At 54.7% G+C, this 21,547-nt stretch overlaps 1 protein-coding gene across 1 annotated transcript; it reads left to right on the forward strand.

Annotated features, from left to right (window-relative positions):
• The first annotated feature begins 11,198 nt into the window (after positions 1-11,198).
• Positions 11,199-19,826, forward strand: MATN1 (matrilin 1). Its single transcript, XM_066266567.1, has 8 exons — positions 11,199-11,321; positions 13,106-13,452; positions 15,754-15,976; positions 16,892-17,017; positions 17,452-17,868; positions 18,436-18,588; positions 19,409-19,511; positions 19,772-19,826. Exons 1-8 carry the CDS (start codon positions 11,228-11,230, stop codon positions 19,824-19,826), a joined length of 1,518 nt encoding a protein of 505 aa, XP_066122664.1. The 5' UTR covers positions 11,199-11,227.
• Positions 19,827-21,547: the final 1,721 nt, after the last annotated feature.

Raw genomic sequence — 21,547 nt, forward strand, 5'->3', positions numbered from 1 at the left:
CACCCACCTGGGTCCAGGTGCTCTGCTGGGCACAGGGGGTGATTGTGATTGGTCAGACTTGCCTCCAGTAACCCCCAGTCTAGGGTAGGTGAAGACAGACTCATCACTAATTATTAGAGTTCAAGGAACAGCCAACACCACGATGGGGAAAGTCTGAGGGACCTCAGGCAGCCAGAGAAGGCTTCTTGGAAGAAGTTTCACCAAGTGAGTCTGAAGGACGAGTGGGCAGCAGTAAGCAAAGCGGGGAAGGATGTTTTAGGAGAAAGTAGCTGGATATGGAAGGGCTTGGTGGGTGTGGGGGAGGGGAGCAGGTCAGTTTGGCTGAAAGTGGGGAGGGGTTGGAGAGGAAGCTGGTGAGGTCTTGGGTCCTGGGTCAGGAAGAACCTTTGCATACTTGAGGGTTCTTTGGCTGCAGGCCTGCTTTGGCTAGCTTCAACCAAAAAGGGCATTTACAGGAAGGAGATGGTTGCAAGTAACAGGAACTGTAAAGAATCAAGTTTACTTTAAAAAAAAAAAAAGATAAAAAAGGTGGTCATGATGCTTCTTGGTTCACATAAGTGTAAAGTGCAGGGACTGTGGCTTCAGGTATGGCTGGATCTAGGAATCAGATTCTTCAATAGTCTTTCTCTTCACCTCTCACCCTGTTCCTCCTGCGGGGAGCAGCTGCGGGACTTCACCCTGAGGGTGAAGTCAGCGAGAGCCCGAGGCAGTCTGAGTTGGGCTCCCTCACTGGAACCCAGGGAGACCTAACGGACCCTTGAATGCCACACCAGGAGTGTAGCCTTATCTTGGGACAGGGAGAGTCTTTGAAAGGTTTTGGTCCAGGAGTTCCAGGGTTAGTTTGGGTCTGGGTTTCCGGAAGGAAGAGACCAAAGGCAAGCCCCTTGGGCAGGCTGGCGAAGTCATCCTGCAGGGAAGAGGGAGGGGGTGGGGTGGAGAGGTGCTGTTACCCTTCTGGCTTGGCAGCTTTTCTTGGGGGTAGCAGATTTCTTCACGGGTTTCATCTGTTCTTTATCAGACCCCCAAGGATCTGATAAAGCGAGCGAGGCTGTGACAGAGATGGACAGCAAGTTCCCATCTACACATGAGGGCATCAAGACTCAGAGACGTCAAATGACTTTTCTGAGGCCACACAGCGGTCAGGGATTAGACCAAGGGCTTTTTTCCTACTCCAAGTGGAGGCTGTTAAGAGGGTCTGGGGTCCAGGCCCGAGTGAGCTCTTGCTTCCTGTGCAGGTCCGTATGGAGAACCCCCCCAGGCCCCCATAAATGGGGACTAGGGACAGAGGTTATCAGAGGAGGAGACTGCCCTCGTCTCCAGCCCCGCACCCTCATCAAGAGGACACTAAGGGGACATGGCTTTGTGTCCAGAGGAACAGCCGAAGTGATGCCCCCACCCCCATCCCTGGCCTGAAGCCAAGAAATAGGCTGCGATGTATAGTGGGATTGTGCCCTGCGGCCAGGCGGCTGGGAGGGGGCCGGCCCAAGGAACAGGAAATAGTTGGGTTTGGGGAAGTCGCGTGGACCAGCCAAGCCAAGCCAGCCCGCGATCCGCTGGGCAGCTCTCGCCACGGCCCAGTCAATGCCCTGTTTGAGGCTCACACAGGGGTCCTTTGACGAGGCCGGGTTTGGACCCACTGAGAGGGCTTGTTTGAGCTAGAAGCCCTGAAAGGGGCTGGCCCCGGGAAAGAGGGGACTGTGAGGCTGGGCAGGTGAGGGCCACCCGGACAGCTGTCTCTTGGGGAGGAGGAGAGCCTGCACAATCCAAACCGGGCTGCCACGCAGTGGCAGCTCTGTGCTTGGGGCTGTGATGGTGGCAGGAATGGTCCCGTGACTGGGGACCCGTCAGTGTGTCCATCTCTGTCACTCTCCCACGGGCCCCACAACGGCTGGTGTTGGGCGATGATCATTCCTCAGGCTCAGTGGGCAGGCCACTTGCCCCAAGCCACCGTCGGTTGAGGGGCAGAGCCGGGGTTTGACTCCAATAGGCCTGACTAGAGCCTGAGCTCGTCCCTCTGGTCCCTCCTTCCTGCCCCGCGCCATCCACCTCAAAGGCGAGCAGAGTGATGTTCTGACTTTAGAACCTTGGAACGTCCCTTGAAGACGGGGCAGAGGCATCCTCATTGCTGTCTGCCTGGCGCGGAGGACAGGCCTGGCTCAAGGGCTTGTGATGGAAGACGGGGGTCTGTTGTGGGTGGGTGCAGGGCCCAGACAGGAGGCTGATGGGGAGGTGGCCCAGGGGAGGAATGCTGGGGACATGAACCAGGCAGTGGCTGTGGGGCTAGGTAAGTTTAAGAGGCATTTGGGAAGCAGGGCCTGTAGGACCCGGACATAGAAGTGAAGAAGAGGAGGGTCAAGGCTGGTGGCCAGGTTTGGAAAGCATTTGGGGTGATGCAGGCCACCACTGAGCTAGGGACACAGGCTGGGCAACAAGAGAAGATACGTCGAGTTTTGTTTACATTTGAGCCACTTTGGGGGACACATAATAGGAATGCTTGGGGGCAGCCATGTCAATAGGTTCACGAGAATGAGGAAGGAGGGAGAAGGGATGTGTCATTTGTGGTCACATGGGAGTGATGTCACCAAGGCTCATGGAAATATTAACACATCAGCTGAACTCCATGCTGACATGCCCTCAGATGAAAGTTCATGAGTTCTTGCCCTGTCCAGCCTCTGGCTTCCAGCCTGCCTGACCACTTGCAGAGTCTGAGACCAAGACAGCACGTGTGAGGTGCGATGAACCACACGAGGGACCTCATACATGGGGGCTGTGGCCGAAGGGGCCCGGTACTGGATGGGCAGCCCAGGACACAGCAACAGCCTGGGCAGTGGGGTGTGTACCCACTTCACAGATGAGGAAACCTTGCCCTGTGCTTATGGGCAAGTTCTCCACTTTCACGGGCTCTCTGCTGACTGTTGGGGAGACTAGAGATTCAATGTCTCCAGTGTGCAATGAAATAGTGTTAAGTGTCAGGTTAAAGGAAGTTGGGGAGGACCCACCCTTGGGCTCACCTAGGGTTTCTGGTTGGCATTTAAGAAGCAGCTATTGTGGGTCTCTGTGGCCACAGGACCCCGCCCACCACCTGCCCAGATGGGTTTTCTGGGAGCCAGTGCTCAGATGCTAGTCCCTCTCCTGGGACTCCTGAGGAAGCCTGCCTAATTAGCTACCAAGAGCGTCCGACGGGCAGTGGGCTTGGCAGGGAGCAGCCAGCGCGAGAGAGCCACAGCCCTAAACAAATAGTCCATCTGGTAAACAGTTTTGCTGCCATCTCAGGGGCCCAGGCGTCAAGCAGGACACTGTCCTTACAGCTTCTTCTGCTCTACCTGCTGGGGGCACAATCCAGGCAGAGAGACAGCCTGGGCAAGGGCCTGGAGACACAGCCACGTGACACAGGGTGGCTCCAGGCTGGGAACCCCGCTTCGGAGAGCTGGATCCTCGTAGAGGGCTTGGGGAGAAAGGAAGGTGCTTATTCTAAAGCACTTCAGGTGGGACAATGAAGGAACGAAGAAGCTGCCAGGAGTGTGGGAAGGAAAGAGTTTTGTGTTCCTGGGGTTGGACAGCCCCATGAAGACTTTCGGTGAAGCGCCCGTGATCCTCTAACATTTCTTGGTTGCCTGTAGTCACTCCGTGCGTGCATCATAGGGCCAGGCCTTGTTTTCAGGTCAACGGACTCCACCGGGCGCTTTCCCACCAGCCTTCATCGCTGGAGGCTCCCCAGAGGGAAAGGAGACAAGAGTAACCAGCAGGCAGTAGTTCGGTATGTTAGTTAGCACCTAGTCCTTCCTGGACTGACCTTGAAGCAAACCCCAAACTGAAAAGTGCTGTATTTCCTTGTCCTGCCCTGCCTTCCTCCCTCCCTCCTTTGTTCTATGCCCAAACATACCGCTTGAGGTAGACAGAATTCTAAGATGCCTTCCAATGACCTACGACCTTATATAGCTCTTTCTTCTTCTTCTTCTTTTTTTTTTTTTTTTTGGTATTTTTCTTAAGCTGGAAACGGGGAGAGACAGTCAGACAGACTCCCGCATGCGCCCGACCGGAATCCACCTGGCACGCCCACCAGGGGGCGATGCTCTGCCCCTCCGGGGCGTCGCTCTGCCGCCACCAGAGCCACTCTAGCGCCTGGGGCAGAGGCCAAGGAGCCATCCCCAGCGCCCGGGCCATCTTTGCTCCAATGGAGCCTTGGCTGTGGGAGGGGAAGAGAGAGACAGAGAGGAAGGAGAGGAGGGTGGAGAAGCAAATGGGCGCTTCTCCTATGTGCCCTGGCCGGGAATCGAACCCGGGTCCCCCACACTCCAGGCCGACGCTCTACCGGTGAGCCAACCAGCCAGGGCCTAGCTCTTTCTTCTTGAATGTGAGTTGGAGCCTGTGAATCTGATAGTCACTCTTGGGATTAGGTTATATTACATGGCACAGTTAATTAAGAATGGGGAGATTATCTTGGGTGAGCCTGACCTAATCAGTGGTCCCTGAGAAGGGTCTGGGCTCCTCCTGAAGAGGGGGACTCGGCATAGGGGAGATCTGAAGCATGAGGAGGGCTTGGAGGAGACCACATGGCAAGGAACTGTGGGTGGCCTCCAGGAACTGAGAGTGGCCCCCAGTTAACAGCCAGCAAGAGGATGGGTGTGTGTCTGGGGGGGTTAATCTGACATCTGCAAAGAACTCAATTCTGCCAACCACTGTGTGAGCTTGGAAGAGGACCCTGAGTTCCAGGAAAAGTGCAGCCCAGCTGATGTCATGATTTCAGCCTGTGGGCACTGAGCAGAGAGCCCAGCTCAGTCGCGCCCAGACTTCTGACCCACAGGAACTGTGACGCAACGCATTTGTGCTGTTTTAAGCTTCTAAGTTTGTGGTCATTTGTTACTTAGCAAAATAAAATGGAAGCACCACCTCTTCCTGATTTGGGGGAAATTTTATTTATTTCCCCCCTTAACCGTCTAAGTGGCAGCAATAGCAATAAAACTGAGTGTTTGAAATCTTGGCCCATGTAGACCCAGAGTTTTGGACTTGAAGAATGAAACAGGCGAGCTGAACACTGTTCACGTATCTTCATGTGCTCTTTTCGGGTCTCCAGAGGCTGTATTGAGGCTGAGGGGAAACGGCAGGGATTTCAGGCAGCACAGATAGAGGTTAGGTACGTTGAAAAATGTGAGAGGAACTGTATTCTGTTCTGCTAGCTGGAGGGTTATATTAAATCCAGAGCACAACTCTCTGCAAGTGGGAAAGAGACAAGTTGAACTGCCACTGGGAGCTGGCACTAGGATGCTAAGGGGCTGAAATCTACGTGTTAAAAAAGATGTTTGTGCCTGACCAGGCAGTGGCACAGTGGATAGAGTGACAGACTGGGATGTGGAGACCCAGGTTCGAGACCCCGAGGTTGCCAGCTTGAGTGTGGGCTCATCTGGTTTGAGCAAAGCTCACCAGCTTGGACCCAAGGTCGCTGGCTTGAGCAAGGGGTTACTTGGTCTGCTGACGGCCCACAGTCAAGGCACATATGAGAAAGCAATCAATGAACAACTAAGGTGTCGCAACGAAAAACTAATGATTGATGCTTCTCATCTCTCTCTGTTCCTGTCTGTCTGTCCCTATCTATCCCTCTCTCTGACTCTCTCTGTTTCTTTAAAAAAAAAAAAAAAAAAAAAAGAGTGTTTGTAAGAAATAAGGATGTTTTCAGGGGGGAGGTATCAGCTCAGTGGAGGCGTGACTATGACCTTCAGTTCACTGAACATGGTACACCAGCAGATGTGCTCACTTCAGAGCGGATGGAACACTTTGAGGGATAGCAAGCTCCCTCTGTAAGAGGTGTTCCAGAGACAGAGGGAATTTACATTTCGTTTGGGAGGTTGGATGAGATTGGTGGTTTAGTTACAGCAGAACTATCTGGAGAGCTTAGAAATAGAGATTTGCTGGGTCTGAGATGAGGCCTGAGAACCTGCATGTTCTTTTGAAAAACCTTAACCAAACCTATTACCAGGTTGGAGGTAACTGAAGGAATTATAAAACAGAGAGTAACTTGGAAGTGCGTCTAGATGAGGATGCTTATTCTGCTGGGGCCCTGCAGATCCCAGCTGGCCCGAGGGTCCCTGCAGACACCTCCCTTCCTTCCTCTTATCTGCCCACCTGTCAGGGCTGCTCTCTTCTAGGGGCACCCCAACCAAACATGGCCGCGCCTTGGACTCCCACACTTGAGAACGCTTTGCCTTAGCTTCGTGGAAATTCCTCCAAAGCAGATCCTGAGACATGGACTTGGGTGCAGGTCATCTACTTGGGAGAGTGCCCCGGAAATACAGAGAGAGGAGGGGAGGCAGGGGAGGGGTGAAAACCAACAAAAAATGCCACAGTTCACCTCTGTGGGTGACTGGGGCTCATTCCTGTTGGGGACCCTCCGAGGGACCAGGACAGTGAGGAGCGCATCTCAGGACTGTCCAGCAGGGGGCACTGGGAAGCTGAGGTATTTGTTCACAACGCCACCCCCTGCTGGTTGAGGGCTGCCTTCCAGACTTGAAATGCCCAGGCAGCCTTGCTCCTGTCTGTTTCATGGGGATTGCCTGCTGCAGCTGGGGCTGAACCCAGAGGTGGGCCAAAGGCCTGGGCAGGGGGACCCACTGGGTTGGCTCTTCTTCCTAACCCTCCCTCTGCAGGCTTATTCCCTCTCAGCCTGATTGACAGTGGGCGCCCTTCCCCACGGTACCTCTGACAGTGGCCCCCAGGGCTCTGGGCCGACCCTCCAGACACAACAAGGCAGCCAGCCTGGTGGACCCTGTGTTTTTAACCATCTCCCGGGGTGAGTTCGATGGCGGCAAGCTGGGTAAACTGACTCGGTGGTGTCTGAGTTTCCTTCAGAGCCCGAGATTCAAGATTTTATGTTCCCTCCCTCCAAAAAAAAACCCCCAAAACAAGCCACCATTTACTGAGCGCAAACTCTGACAGTGGCTGGGCGGGAGGCAGAGTCTCAGCCTTCGAGGCTCTCAGTCCCCTGGAGAGAGAGTCACTGAAACCAGTCAGCAAAATCTGAAATAAAATCTGCTGCAATGAAAGCAATTCTGTGCTAAAATCGAGGACACTGTGACTCACTCTGACAGAGGAGAGGGTGACAGAGGAGGAGAGGGTGACAGAGGAGGAGAGGCAGAGGGGCTGGCGGGGGCCTGGGGGGCTTGAGAAGTGCCACATGCCCAGCCAAGTTTGAGTTTTCATGGAGAGGTAAATAGTGTCCACAGAGGCCTTCTTCATTGGTCAGGGTCACTGCTCACTAAGTTCCCACGTCCATCCCTCGACTTCCAGGCAGAGTCAGGTGACACATACTCCTCATTTGAGGCAGTTAAGAGAGACACTTGTGGCCTCTCTCCTGTCCATGTGGCTGGAGACGAAGGACATGGTGGGACAGCAAGATGGAGGCAGCCCTGAGGGCCAGCGCGGGGAGGCGCCCGCCCAGCACCAGCCAGTGTCACGGGATAGAAATGCGCCCTTGTGTTAAAGCCATGGTGACCGGAGGGCTTGTTGTGACCGCAGCGTAGCTGGGTCCGTCCTGACTGAGACAGGAGGCCTGGTGAACGCTGCGCTGGTGCAGCCTTCAACACACCTTCTTCTCAACCACACTGCGGCCCTGCTCTCCAGATCCCAGCTACGGACATGAAGCCCAACAGCAGAAAAGTGAGGGCAGCCGCCTGAAGTCGGCACAGGGGCAGGTGCCCGGCTCACACCCAGCTCTGTGTGATCCCGAGCTCGTTTCGCTTCCTAGGATTCCTTCAAGGCTAGCCTGCACTCCGCTTGCAGGGCACTAGCTGGTTCTGGGGCCTACGTGGACGAAAAAGTTAAATTTAATTTGTTTCAAATTTATTTAAAGGCTCATTGGAATAAATATATAAACTATATCAAATCAGTGATTTCATGGCTGTTATTTCTTGGGAGGAGGAGACTTCTTCTTCTTTTTTTTTTCCCCCCCAACAAATAAGTGAATTGAGAGTTAAAGAGAAAGATGAAATGAATAAAGGAAAAGGTGTATGTCGATCCAGGCAAACTGTGAGGATGGTGGATGAAGAACAAAGGGGACATGCTGCCCTAGACCAGGCTGCATCTCTTGTCGTAGGAGCTCGGGATAACCGGGTTTGCTCTTTTGGAAGGAAACCGAGACTTGGGACCGGGAAGGAGAAGGGCTGGGGGTGTCCTGTGCGCTTGCCACTGAGCAGGGGCCTCTCGATCACAAATGCTCTCTCTGGGATAAAACACTAAAGGCTTTAAGTTTCTGGAAACCCGAGGTGTGTGAAAACAAGGAGCGGGAGCGGCGGGAGCCCCTCTGACTGCGGGGCCGCCCGGAGGAAGGCCCCTTCGCGCGTTTTTTTCCCTCTGGCCAATACCAGACACACTGTTCCCAATTTTGATTCCTGGGGAGAATGTTTCACATTTTCAAAACACAAATATTTATTTTCTTTCCTTAATGTATACGCTGAACTTCCAGGTCTCCTTCCCTTCGAGCCCTTGCTCTTGCTAAGGAATGTGAAATTAGAGCTGCCCCATTTTTGGGGGAATCCATCTCTGTTCCTGAAAACTGACCTATAGCATATTTCTGTGGCTCTGCTAATGAGCAGAGAAGTGACCCAGAAAAGGCGCCTGTGTTCCTCTGAGGAGTCCATAGAACTGCCATTCAGAGCTGGAGCTGAAAGAGCTGTTTCATGGGCCCAGCTGCTGCCCTGGCCAAGAGAGCTTTGTACCCTGAGCTTTGGACACAGCCCTGTCCACTGGGGAGAGGGGGCGGTGGGTGAGGGGACTCGGGCTCACGTTCTCCTCGTCCACCTTCAGCAGGGGGGGGGGCCTGGGCGAGCACACTGCCTCTGTCATTGTCGGTCACCATTGCTGACTCCGGTCTGAGCTTTTGACATCAGTCCCTTCTTTTAACTCATTTCTTCATCTGCACACCAGATACCCCGTTCCAAGCACCATGCTAAGTCCCCGAGATTCAGTAGTGACTGAGACAGGCAAGAGCCCTGCCGGGAGGAGCTGACACACTTGGGGAAGGCAGGTAACCCGTGTATAGCACAATTTGCAGAAGGGATAAGTACCACAGTCCTCATGTCTGCAGTGCCTCTGGAGAACTATGTAGAAGTTGCAGAGAGGAAAGAAACTAGCAGCCTCCTGGTTTTGGGAATTGGGGAGAGCTGTGAATTACATGAGTAAATAAAACTTAAATGAGGAGAGTGGGAGGGAAATGCTTTTAACTTCTTTATTCTCTAAAACTGGGGCAAAGGGAATGGAGACTTGCTTCAGGCAAGTCATGAACTTCTCTGGGCCTCGGCTTCCTCATCTGACAAATGGGCTAATGTACTTGGATCTGCAGGCATCGCAGGCTTGTCAGGAGAACAAAGGAGTGTGGCGATAGAGTGAGCGACTCTGCCGTGATTGCTGAAGGTGGCGAGACTGTCGGTTGTTTCAGCTGTGCTCGGCAATCATTTTAAAGAAAATGCCTGTACATTTCCTTTTATTAAGGTGCAATTTGCATAGAGTGCGGTGCACAGGTCTTAAGCGGTAATGATTCTGCTCCCTGGGAAGATGATAATTCTTTGACCCCCCCCCCCCACCGACTTCTGTCCTCTCATTGCCTCCTTCCATGGTCCCAGTGAGGTGGGCAGGCTAAGTACTGCCATTCCCCACTGCATGATAACAAGCCAAGGCTCAGAGAGGTTAAGTTACCAGCCCCGGGGCACACAGCCAGTCAACAGCAGAAGTGGATTTGAATCTGGGTCTCTCAGGTGGCCAAGCCCAGGCTCCTTTTGCTTCATCCCATCAACTATTGGACCTAGCATCAATGGCCAGGACCATTCCTGGTTATATTTCTTTATTTACAAGTCTTTATTTATGCCTTCTCCTGCGGACCCTGGGCTAGGCCTGGACGCAGAGGTGAATCAGTCAGATTCTCACCCACTCAGGGCTGAGACCCACAATGCCCTGAAGCCCAGGGAGGGGCCTAACCCAGGGGAGTGGGGAAGAGGTGGGCACAGAGAAGGCGCCCCGGCCAGGCTGCACCTGAGCAAGCTGGGTGGCTGAGAGCATCGGCCTGGGGCTCTATCCTGGGGCAATGACGCTTCTTAGCTGTGTGATTTTGGACAAGTTACTTACTCCATCTCTCTCTCTCTATCTCTCTCTTTTTTCTCCAGTTCCTCATCTGGGAAATGATAGTAATAATAGGAGCTGCCTCACAGAGTTGTCAAGAGAATTAAATGAGATAGTTCATATAACTCTGCTCCTCTAATGAACTCTAGGAGGGAGGCACCGTTAGCATCCACTTCCGGATGAAGAGCTGGAGGCACAGAGAGGCGAGGTACCTTGCCCACAGTCACACGGGCAGTACCCAGCAACTCCAGCTAACCTGGCTCCAGGTCTGGGCTCTTAGCTGTCTTCTCTACCGCCTTGCACATACCAAGTACTAATGCACATGTTACCCCCATTATGATCTTGAAAGATTCTGTTTGGCAGAGTGAGCGAGAGGACTGGCATTCTGGGCAGATTGCCCTGCACGTGCACAGACTTGGACGAGAACTCTGAGAACCCAGGTGTAGCTGGAGAGCAGGGCTTTACGCGGAGAGGCAGGGCTAGTCGAGGCTGGAGAAGGGGAAGTGTGATCAATGAGAAAATCCGGGGTGTGTGTGAAATTGCAGGGAAGAGAAGAACCTGGGTGTGAGATGAGGGTGCGGGGCAGGGCTGGGGCATGAAGCCGTGGAACTCAGGTTTCCCTGGCCGTAGGGTTTCCCTGGCCGTAGGGTTTCCCTGGCCGTAGGGTTTCCCTGGCCGTAGGGTTTCCCTGGCCGTAGGGTTTCCCTGGCCGTAGGGTTTCCCTGGCCGTAGATTCATAGCTTCAGGTCAGTGTGGGCTCCAGCTCCTGGAGGAGACACCCTCCACCCACCTGAGATTTCCTGAATTGCAGCTGCAGCTCTGGTTGCTTCTGGAGGCAAAGGAGCCCTTGTGGTTGGAGGGGCCTCTCCAGCCCAGGCCGGGCAGCTTACTCCCTTTCCCAGCTCCCTCCCTTCCCTCTCTGGAGGGGGGAACACACACACACACACACACACACACACACACACACACACACACACACCTCCATTTAGCTGGGCCCCACCCCCCAAGGAGGCAAGGGGCAGGGCAGGGCCTCCTGGCTGGGAGGCTGGGCAGCAAGGTTGATAAGACCAGGAGCCTACTGGCCTCCACAACGGTGCCGGCCGCTGCCCGCGCTCCTAGGACCATGACGGTCATCTCCGGTGCCAGCCTCGTGCTCTGCGGTGCGCTGCTGCTGCTCCTGGCCCCACGCACACTTGGCCTTGCCCCCCAGCCCAGAGGTGAGGGGGCCTAAATGAAGTGGGGGGACACTGGACGAGTGGCCCCTGACCAACAGGTTGGGGAACTGGGCACCGAGACGGGCAGAGATGACATGGGATCCAAGATGAGGAGAGCGGCAGGGAGGCAGGGTGGCCAGCAGGCTAGCCCAGGGGCAGACAGAGATGGTGACGCTTATCAGGGCCAGGGCTGGGGTGACCCTCAGTCCGTTCTGTCAGGGGACGTGTATGAGCTTCTCTCTGGAGCCCCAGTATCTTTCCTGGGGTTTCTCAGCGCCCAGGCTGCCTTCGGGGACCATGCATGCTGCAGGGACCGCTGTCTCTTGGGCCACTGAGGGCAGACACTACACAGAGAGCTGCTGAGGTCTGGAGCTGCACCAAGCCTCGCGCTGAGCTCACCACTCTGTGATGAGTGTCGCTCTGGCCGGGTGGGGGGAGGGGCAGACTCCATGTCTGTCCACAGCCCTTTGAGTACATCCTGGGTTGGGCTCCCTACACGCTGCGCCACTCTCGGAGCTTCCGCCTTGGGTGCCCAACTCTTCCTCTACAGGTGGGGAAACTGAGGCTGGAGAGGGGAGGACTTAAGACCACACAGTGAGAGAGCCCAGAGCCTCCTGGCTTTTGATCTGCTGCTTTGTTCTGTCCATTTTTCTCTCCCTCTATGGACCTCAGTTTACCCATTTTTTGTGCCCTTAGCTACCGGGGATTAGGGAGCAGCTGCAAGGCCATGTTTAAGGTCCCTTGAAGAGCTCTGATGCCTGGGTTTAGGGTACAGTGGCTGGGAGCTGGGACAGCCAAGCACATGCTCCCATTCCTAAACCTTCCTGCATCCTTATTTGGGAGAGGCTGTGCTCAGCTCAGACTCAGCTCAGACGCAGCCTGTGCCCTGAGCCCTGCTGGCTGCCGGTGCAGGCCAGTGACTTCATCAAGCAGTCGCCTTTCTCCTCACTGAACAGATGAAACGGCAGCTCCTAAAAATGCGATGACCTGCCCAGGGCCACCAAGTGGCGGAGCTGCGATTTGAACCTCGTCTACCTCACTCCAGCTCCAAGCACTTCCTGGCACATGGTGCCGCCTCCCAGGGTGTCTGGAAAGACACCTTTCCTTGGGGGTGTGTCTTGGGGGACCACTTGGCCAGGCTGCCAAGGTGGTTAGGAGAAGTTTCTGCCCCTTTTTCCTGCCCTTAGGCACCAGACAGCAGGCCTCACCGGCTGAGGGAATCTGGGTCCACTTTAGTGATTTATTTTGATGTTCGGATGAAAGAGGGCATGTTGACAGGCACTGTGCTGGGCCGCAAGGCTGCGTCCGCCTTCAGTGCCCTGCTGCCCAGCTCGGAGAAACAGCGGCCCCTTGTTTGTGGAGCCGCTCAGGACTCAACCCTGAAAGTGGGTTTTACAGGCCGCCCTTGCCTTTGCTGAACCTGAATACCACTCACTGCACGCCCAGCCCTGAGCTGGCACCCTGTGTGCACTTTGCTTGTCCTCAAAGGATTCTGTAAGGAAGGGATCACCAGCTCGTGGTACAGACGAGGAAACTGAGGCTCAGTGAGGTGACATGTTACCCAAGGCCAGAATTTGAACCTCTCTTTCCCAGGAGCTGAGCTGGGAGGCCTTTAGCAAGTTGCTAGGTTGAGTGCCCACATGCTAGCAAAGGCTCAAGTCCAGGCCTGAGGCCTCCGGTCTGGATGTAAGCAGCCCCTGGTGCGCTGCTCCTCTGCCTGGAGCTCTCGGTCCAGCCTCCTGACCTCCCTCCGCTGATCTTTGCTGTCTCCCTACTTCTTCCCCCAGGGCACCTCTGTCGGACCCGGCCCACAGACCTGGTGTTTGTCGTCGATAGCTCACGCAGCGTTCGGCCCGTGGAGTTTGAGAAGGTGAAGGTGTTCCTGTCCCAGGTCATCGAGTCGCTAAATGTGGGGCCCAATGCCACCCGGGTGGGCGTGGTCAACTACGCCAGCTCGGTGAAGCAGGAGTTCCCGCTGCGGGCCTACCTCTCCAAGGCCGCGCTGCTGCAGGCCGTGCGCCGCATCCGGCCGCTGTCCACGGGCACCATGACCGGTCTGGCCATCCAGTTCGCCATCACCAAGGCCTTCAGTGATGCCGAGGGCGGTCGTGCCAGGGCCCCCGACATCAGCAAGGTATGTGCCCCCTCCCCTGCCCCGCTGGGGTCCTGCTGTTAGCAGGCTCCCACTGGGTGCTGAGAGCTTTGCCTGCCTACACTTGAATTCTCCCAACACACCACGAGGTGGCCATTTACAGTTGGGAAGCAGACCCAGCTAAGAGAAGTGGCACAGCCGCACCCATCTGTCCTCACCCTTCTGACCCCAGGTGAGCACTTGAGTATTTATTTCAGTTTAGTTGACCTTGGCTTCCCAGCTGGTCTGTGCTCCTCAAAGACAGAATGAGACAATTCAGACGCTTACATGCTGGTTCAGGGTGTGGACACTGCTACCAGCCTGACTGGATTCAACCCCCCCCCCCCGCTCCACCATACTAGCCGCTGAGCAAGTTACTTCATCTCATGTGACTCAGTTTCCCCACCTATATAATGGGAGTAACATAACACCTTCTCCAGGGGCTCTGAGGAGGACTAAATAAATGAGTTCCTGAGCAAAGGGCTCAGAACAGCACCTGGCACCTAATGAGCCCCACATAAGCGTTAGCTAGTTTTTCATTTAATAAGCCTTAGGGAGCAGGGGCTTATAAAAACGAGGCAACGTTCCCCAGGTCTCACAGTCAGCGAGGGCTCCAGGCAGAGTGCTGTGTTTTCACAGACCTTGTACTCACTGTAATTTCTGAGGAATCAGCCCAGAGCCTGTGGGTCCAGTCAGGTGTCCTTTCCCTCACTGGTCCTCGTGCTGGCCCCTGCACCTCCCCATCACCACCCTTGTTGGACTGGGGACTCGCCATTTACCTGCCCAGGGCCCCAGCCCAGGGAGGCACTCTTTCTCACCCCCTCTCCACCCTGCTCTCTGGCACGCAGCACAGGACTGAGACATGGGTGTTGAGTGAATACAGTCCTGCCCAGAGCTGGTGTCTCCGGTTTATAGGTGAGAAATCTGAGGCACTGGGAGCTGGAGCAGCTTGCCTGGCTATTAAGTGGTAGAAGTGTTCACAGACAATAGCACAGAACCCCAGCCATTACGGCCCTCAAAGAAATGATGCACTGGATATCCTGTTGGTCTTATTGTGTGGTGGCCACTTACAAGTTCCAACATAAGGTGACTGGGAGGATGTGGTGGCCCCAGGGAATCCAAATGGAGAGAGGTGAAGGGGATGATGGTGACATCTGGAGTTGTCACATCTCCAGAGTTAACCGTTTCACCCCAGCTCAGGCCAGTGGTCTGGGGTGGGCAAGTGAGGAGAGTTCCCCTATTACCTGAGACAGAGACAGAGGTCTGGGGAGCCGGAGTCAGGTATTAGGTGTTCATCCTGGAACTCACCTGTGGGGAATCCTATAAGGTGCGTAGGAAGTCCCACAACTGGGTTGAAGGGCGGAACTAAGGACTCAAGGAGACAGCGGGCCTTCGAGGAATGCATGTGGCAGTGAGGAGGGAAGACATTGTGCAAGTTCACTCCCCAGGGGACCTAGGGCAACGATACTAGACCCCCTTTCTGGATTCTTACTCTGAGTCATTTCACCTGGAATGACCACACTCTCCGACGATGAAACGGAGGCTGGAAGGTGAGCTGTAACTTGTGGGGCTGCATTTCTAACCCAGACCTGTCTGAACCACTGTACTCCAGGACCCAAAACCAGGGTTGGGCACCCGGCCACGGCTGGGGACCCAAGAATCAGAAGTAGATCCAGACCAGAAACAGAGAAGCAGCCAAGGGTGCTGGATGCCCAGCCCCAGACTCTGGCAGAGCTGTGAGGACCCAGCTTTGGGACAGGCTCAGAGAGGAAGGGGGTGATGAGGGCCAGACTCAGCGCTAGGGTCCGCTTCTGTCTCCGTTTCCAGGTTGTAGAACGGAGAAGGCTTATGAGAAGACAGCAGACAGTCTTTTCCTCTGTGGAAAGGACAGGTAGCATCTGGGAACTCAGGGCGAAAAGGTGGCATCCTTCTTTTGTTTGTTGGGCATCTAGGTAGGAATGACTCCTTCCCTCTGTTGCCCTCTGCTGGCCAAAATGTAAAACTGCACGAAGTTGGCCACACTGGCTTCTCCAGTCTGGGCGGGGGAAGACGTCCTGATCTCTGCCTGCCTGATGCCCGAGACACTCAGAAGCCCTAGTCAGAAGGGAGAACACCTCAGCCTTGTGCCAAACCTGTCTTTTCCTCTAGCCTTGTTTTCTTTCCTGGGGCAGAACCCTGGTGGGGAATCGGATCCACCTGCAACCAACTACCTAGGTCCTGGGGTTTACGGGAGGGTCAAGCGCCCAGTCCAGCCTTGCGCGGTGAGTAGGGGCCGCTCCTCACACGTGTCCCCGTGTATCGCAGGTGGTCATCGTGGTGACAGATGGCAGGCCCCAGGACAGCGTGCGGGACGTATCTGCACGGGCCCGGGCCAGCGGCATCGAGCTTTTCGCCATTGGCGTGGGCCGCGTGGACAAAGCCACGTTGCGCCAGATCGCCAGCGAGCCGCAGGAGGAGCATGTCGACTACGTGGAGAGCTACAACGTCATCGAGAAGCTGTCCAAGAAGTTCCAGGAGGCCTTCTGCTGTGCGCGGCGGGACGGGGCGGGGCCAAGGCGGGGGCGGGGCCGGAGCTGGGACAGGGCATAAGTGTGTTTGGGGAAAGGTTGGAAATGGAACCCGGGTGGGTCAGAGCGAGGAAGGACCAGGACTAGGGGCGCGGGCTGACCCGGGAGGGGAGCGAGTCCCTGGCCCCGGCTGAAGGAAGTTGGGGAGAGGCGATGCCAAGAACCCTTTTATGTAGCAGGGTCCTGGTAGGGACCAAGGAGGGGCTGGAATCCGTGAAGAGAGGGACTAAAAAAAAAGCTGTGCGTGTTTGGATGTCGAGGGTTTTAAGTGCCAAAGTGTTCTGTGATGCGGGAGGGTCCGAGAGGCTTGGGCACTCAGCAGGACAAGGTTTAGAATCCTTGGAAGAGACGAGGCTGGCCAGTGGGCGGTCTTTGGGATGTGACCAGCAGAGTGAGCGGGTCTCGAGTAGGATGGGGCGGAGCCAGGGCCAAGGTAAGGACTTCTCCCCATTTGTAAAATGGGTCCAAGGAGAGCATGCACCTTATTGTGAGGATTCAATGAAATACCGCCTGTTATAGCTCTCAATACCTGGTGAACAAATATTTGCTGAGCTTCTGTGCAGGCTGTGTTCTTCGCTGCGTGTGTTGTCCAGACAATTGGGATACATCAGTGAACAAAAGAGAACAAAAGAAGATCTTGCCCGTGTGGGGTCTTTATCTTTTTGGCGGGAAGTTTTAGTTTTTTATCATCAGTATTATCACCTTCTTCAGGGATGTCAGCCCTGGTGCAGTAACTCCTGCGCTGGGCTGGGGATGTGGGGCCTAGACCCCGCCCAGTTGGGGGCCTCAGTTTCCCTGAGCGTGTGAGGGCCCATCCTAGCTGAGATATTCAAGGCCCTGTGACTGAGATTCTGAGTCTCCTCTTGTCCCCACAGTGGTGTCAGACCTGTGTGCTACGGGAGACCATGACTGTGAGCAGGTGTGCATCAGCTCCCCGGGCTCCTACACCTGCGCCTGCCGCGAGGGCTTCACCTTGAACAGCGACGGCAAGACCTGCAATGGTCAGTGAGCTGGACTCGGGCAGCCCTGAGGAAGGTGGGCTAGGGAGGGGATGGGGCCTCGGCCACTCCCCGGCCCGTCTGAATCTTCCCACACTTTGTCTCTGGACCAACTTGCAAAGGGGATAGATTCCTTCTAGAGTTTGACGGCGGCCAAAAATTCTCTTCTGATTTCCTTCTTAGAACCCAATGGGTGGTGGGGTTTAGTGTGAAAAGAGTCACATAGTTTTGAGTTCAAATCTTGGTGCCACTACTTCTGAGCCCTGTGAGTTTTCAATGCTATAAAACAGGCCAGAAACTTTGGCTTTACAGAGAGAGTTCTGAGGACAAGATGGAATGACCCTGAATACAGAGCTTGGTGTGTGGTGGGTACCCAGCCAGTGGTCAGACAGATAACTGTCTGTAAGCTCATCTCCTGGCCTTCTCACACTCCTCAGTCTGCAGTGGTGGTGGTGGGAGTTCGGCCACTGACCTGGTCTTCCTCATCGATGGATCCAAGAGTGTGCGGCCGGAGAATTTCGAGCTGGTGAAGAAGTTCATCAACCAGATCGTGGACACGCTGGACGTGTCAGACAAGCTGGCCCAGGTGGGGCTGGTGCAGTACTCAAGCTCTGTGCGCCAGGAGTTCCCGCTGGGGCGCTTCCACACCAAGAAGGACATCAAGGCAGCTGTGCGAAACATGTCCTACATGGAGAAAGGCACCATGACTGGGGCTGCCCTCAAGTACCTCATCGACAATTCCTTTACTGTGTCCAGTGGGGCTAGGCCTGGTGCCCAGAAGGTGGGCATTGTCTTCACCGACGGCCGGAGCCAGGACTACATCAATGATGCCGCCAAGAAGGCCAAGGACCTTGGTAGGTGCTCCCTCCTGATGGCCCCGGACACCACTGATGGCCAGGGGTACATGGTACCTCCCAACCGTAATTTATCTTAATATCTCTTCTGATTAGTGTCCTAGACCCAGGTTCAATTTGAATGAGGAAGGATTGACAAAACTGAGGCCCTAGAAAAGTAAATGGCTTGTTTTGATAGTCCTTTCATAAGAGAGGCTTGGAACTTTTCCATTTGAATATTCCCAAGAACATACCAACTGTTGCAAAGCAGCCCGCTTTGGGACAAACCCGAGCCTTAGTTTTATTGCCTAGTGAATGAAAATAATAATAGTCACTAGATGATGCTTATTAGAATTGAATGAGATTACAAAGGTCCCAGGACAGGGAGTCAGCACAGGTCTGACATATAATAGTAGAATCTCAATAAAAGTTTATTTTTTCCATCTTTTCCCCAGGCAATGTGCCTGCAATTCCAGAAGCTGCCACCAGGAAGTATCTGGTGTTGATTTCCTGGGCATCCTTCAAGAAGCTCAGCGGTGGCTGCCTGTCCCCACTGCCACGCTTACTGGTTTTTGTCCCTCTTGGCAGGCTTTAAGATGTTTGCCGTCGGTGTGGGCAACGCCGTGGAGGACGAGCTGAGGGAGATTGCCTCGGAGCCCGTGGCAGAACACTACTTCTACACGGCTGACTTCAAGACCATCAACCAGATTGGCATGAAGTTGCAGAAGAAGATCTGCGTGGGTGAGTGAGGCCAGAGTTGGCATGGATGGGAGGAGCAGGTGGGGCTTGGGGGGTGGGGCATGGAGCCAACCTGGAGCTGGACGTGCGTGGGGAAAGCAGGAGCTGGGTGGCACCAGGAGGTGGCAGAAATAAGAGGTGGACTGACCAGTTTAACTCTTACTAGTAAACATATATTTATTGAATGCTTGTTACATGAATGACACCATCCTCAGTGCACTCCTGATATTAGACCATTCAGTTCTATTTGGTAGGAATATTTTTATCACCACTTTACAGACAGAATAACCAAGGCCAGAGGGGTAGAACAATTGTTAATAACTGAAGGAGCGGGGATTTGAATCTGCCATCTCCCCGATCCTGCCTGGTGACTTTGCCAGCTGGTCCCCAGTGGTGGAGTACTGACTCCAGAACCAAATGTGCCCGTGCTTCCATTTCTGCTCTGAACTAACTCCCTGTTGACCATGAACAAGTTGGTTCACATTGTGGGTTTTTCATTTGTATGATAGGATTAATGACTTCAAACCCAAAGGATTGGGGTGAGGAGTCACCAAGATGATATAAAGGCTCCGACAGCAGTATCCTGCACATACTAGGTGCTCAGTGCAACGATGCTGTGTTTGGCATTCTTTATCAGGGCTTGGGGGCATCAGGAAGACATTCAGGGCTCTCCCTCCATCACTGCTGGGAACTCTGTCTCAAGAATTCCACAAAGCTCTGCCCCAAGTCTCCCTAGCCCTGGCCCTGGGCATTGACTGCCTTGCCTCCCTGCCTGGCAACCGCTCACCATCCCTTGTCTTTCTGTACTTCCTGTCTGCTCCAGAGGAAGATCCGTGTGACTGTGAATCCATTGTGAAATTCCAGACCAAAGTGGAGGGGCTGCTGCAGGCCTTGACCCGGAAACATATCCTTTCCCAGAGGCCGATGCAGGGAAGGGGAGGGGCAGGGGGCAGGAGATGGGGCAGGGGCCGGGGCAAGGGCAGGGACCAGGGTCTGAGGGGAGACGAGAGGGAGCCATGCCCTCTTATGTGGTGGGGTCAGGGTGGGCTCCTCCTTTCCTGCTTCCTACTGAAGATGGCCTGGAAGGGGGGCACGCTGCAGGAAACCGGAAGTGGGGGTCCTGAGTCCGGGTGCCCCACCGTCACTGCCCTGCTCTGCTCCACCTGCGCCTTCCCTTAACTCCGAGTCCACTGGAAGCTGTGAGTAAGCGGCTGGCCATCATGGAGAACCGGATCATCTAAGGCCGCCTGTCCCCGCCGTGGTTTCTTTACCCCTCACCCCAAGCACAGCTCACAGAGTCCTGCGTGTGTCCCCTGGAGCCCTGAGTTTAGTCTAGCTTTGTTATTTTGTGAAGGGGGACTTCGGGGGGGCAGGCCCCTGGGATGGTACCAGGCCTCCCCCTTGTCCACCAGCCTTCGCGCCCTGCTCGGGGGAGTGTGTCTGAGCATGTGTGCTGGGAGTGCGTGAGTGTGTGGGACAGTGTGTGTGTGCGCGCGCGCGCATATGTGTGTGTGTGTGTGTGTGTGCCTGAGGGTGAGCATGTGTCTGGGAGCAGTGCGTGTGCGTGTGTGTGTGTGTGTGTGTGTGTGCCTGAGGGTGAGCACGTGTCTGGGAGCAGTGCAAGAGTAAGGACTCGAGGTGAGTGTCACTGGGACTGCGTTTGCATTTTTTAACCCAAAGCTTAATATATTCCTATTTTCAGTTAACCTTTCATGACCACGAGTGCTGTGAATCTCTTCTGATTTCTCTATTCCTTTTTGAAAAACAATTAAATGTGATTTAACTTAAGCACTGAGTGGGCCAGAGGCAGTGTGGTTATTTGGGGAGCAGAAGAGAGGATGGATGAGGGTGGCTGGTGGTGAGGGTGATGGCAGGAGGGTGACAGTGGTGGTGACAGTGAGGACAGTGATGACTCCAAAACCCAGAACCCGCTCACGCTGGTCCTGCCTTCTCAGCCACGCATTCATTTCCATGATCTCGTTTCATCCTCCCAGCGACTCTACCCAGAGCAGACTCGGGTCAGCCCGTTTCACAGGTGGGAAAGCTGAGCGTCCGAGTGATGAAACGACTTGCTCAGCACTGGGTCCATTGGAGAGACATTGCATCCAGGGCTCCCAGATATCAAAAGGAAAAGGCACAGAGAAGAAGGGCAGTGGCTTCCAATCAAACTCATTTATCCATTCATTTATTCGTTCAGACAAAAACACTCAGAGTATGTACTCCATGTCAGACAGCGGGGAGATGGTGGCCTGTGACATAGACGTAGTCCTTGCTCTTAAAGGACTTAGAGTTAAGCCAGGTGCCCTGTCACCCTCATGTAGCTGGAGGAAGAGAGAATGGTTTTAGGCTGTATATGAGGTGAGTGTGTGTGAGAGAGACAGAGGGGATGGGAAGGGTCCCAGCCCGAGCCTGGGCTGGTCCAGGTGCCCCTGTTGGAGCCCTCTCTGTTGGTTTCCTGTGTTTCGGTAGCTTCACCCCCACCTCCAACAAGACAGCTGCAGCCCCCCCCCCCTTCATTCCCACCTCCAACACAGACAGCTGCAGCACCCCCCCCCCCACAGGGACAGCATAAGGGGAAGACGGCTGACTCCCAGGCCCCGTGACCCCACCGAGGGGCTGCCAGCCTCTCCAGGCCCCTTTGGAACTTCAGTCCCTTGCCTCCCAGAGGGGGAGGTGGGGTGGTTTTCTGAACTCATTCTTGTTTAATGGAGCATTTTAGTGTTACTACTAGATTCCCACTTAAGAGCATGTAAAAGACTTTTACAAGAAGCTCAGAGCATCCTGGAAGAGCTTCCTCAGAGGCAGAATAATACCACCAGCAACACCCAGGGGCCACATCATACAACAGACAACTTCACAAGAGCAACGGAGTAGTCACACAACCACCCCGGGACCGGGACCTGCCCACCACCACGCACATCTTTCACTGAGTCCTTTCTTTGTTCCAGGCCCTGGGCTGGGG

This window comes from Saccopteryx bilineata, chromosome 3 (genome assembly GCF_036850765.1).
Source record: "Saccopteryx bilineata isolate mSacBil1 chromosome 3, mSacBil1_pri_phased_curated, whole genome shotgun sequence".
Taxonomy (NCBI): domain Eukaryota; kingdom Metazoa; phylum Chordata; class Mammalia; order Chiroptera; family Emballonuridae; genus Saccopteryx; species Saccopteryx bilineata.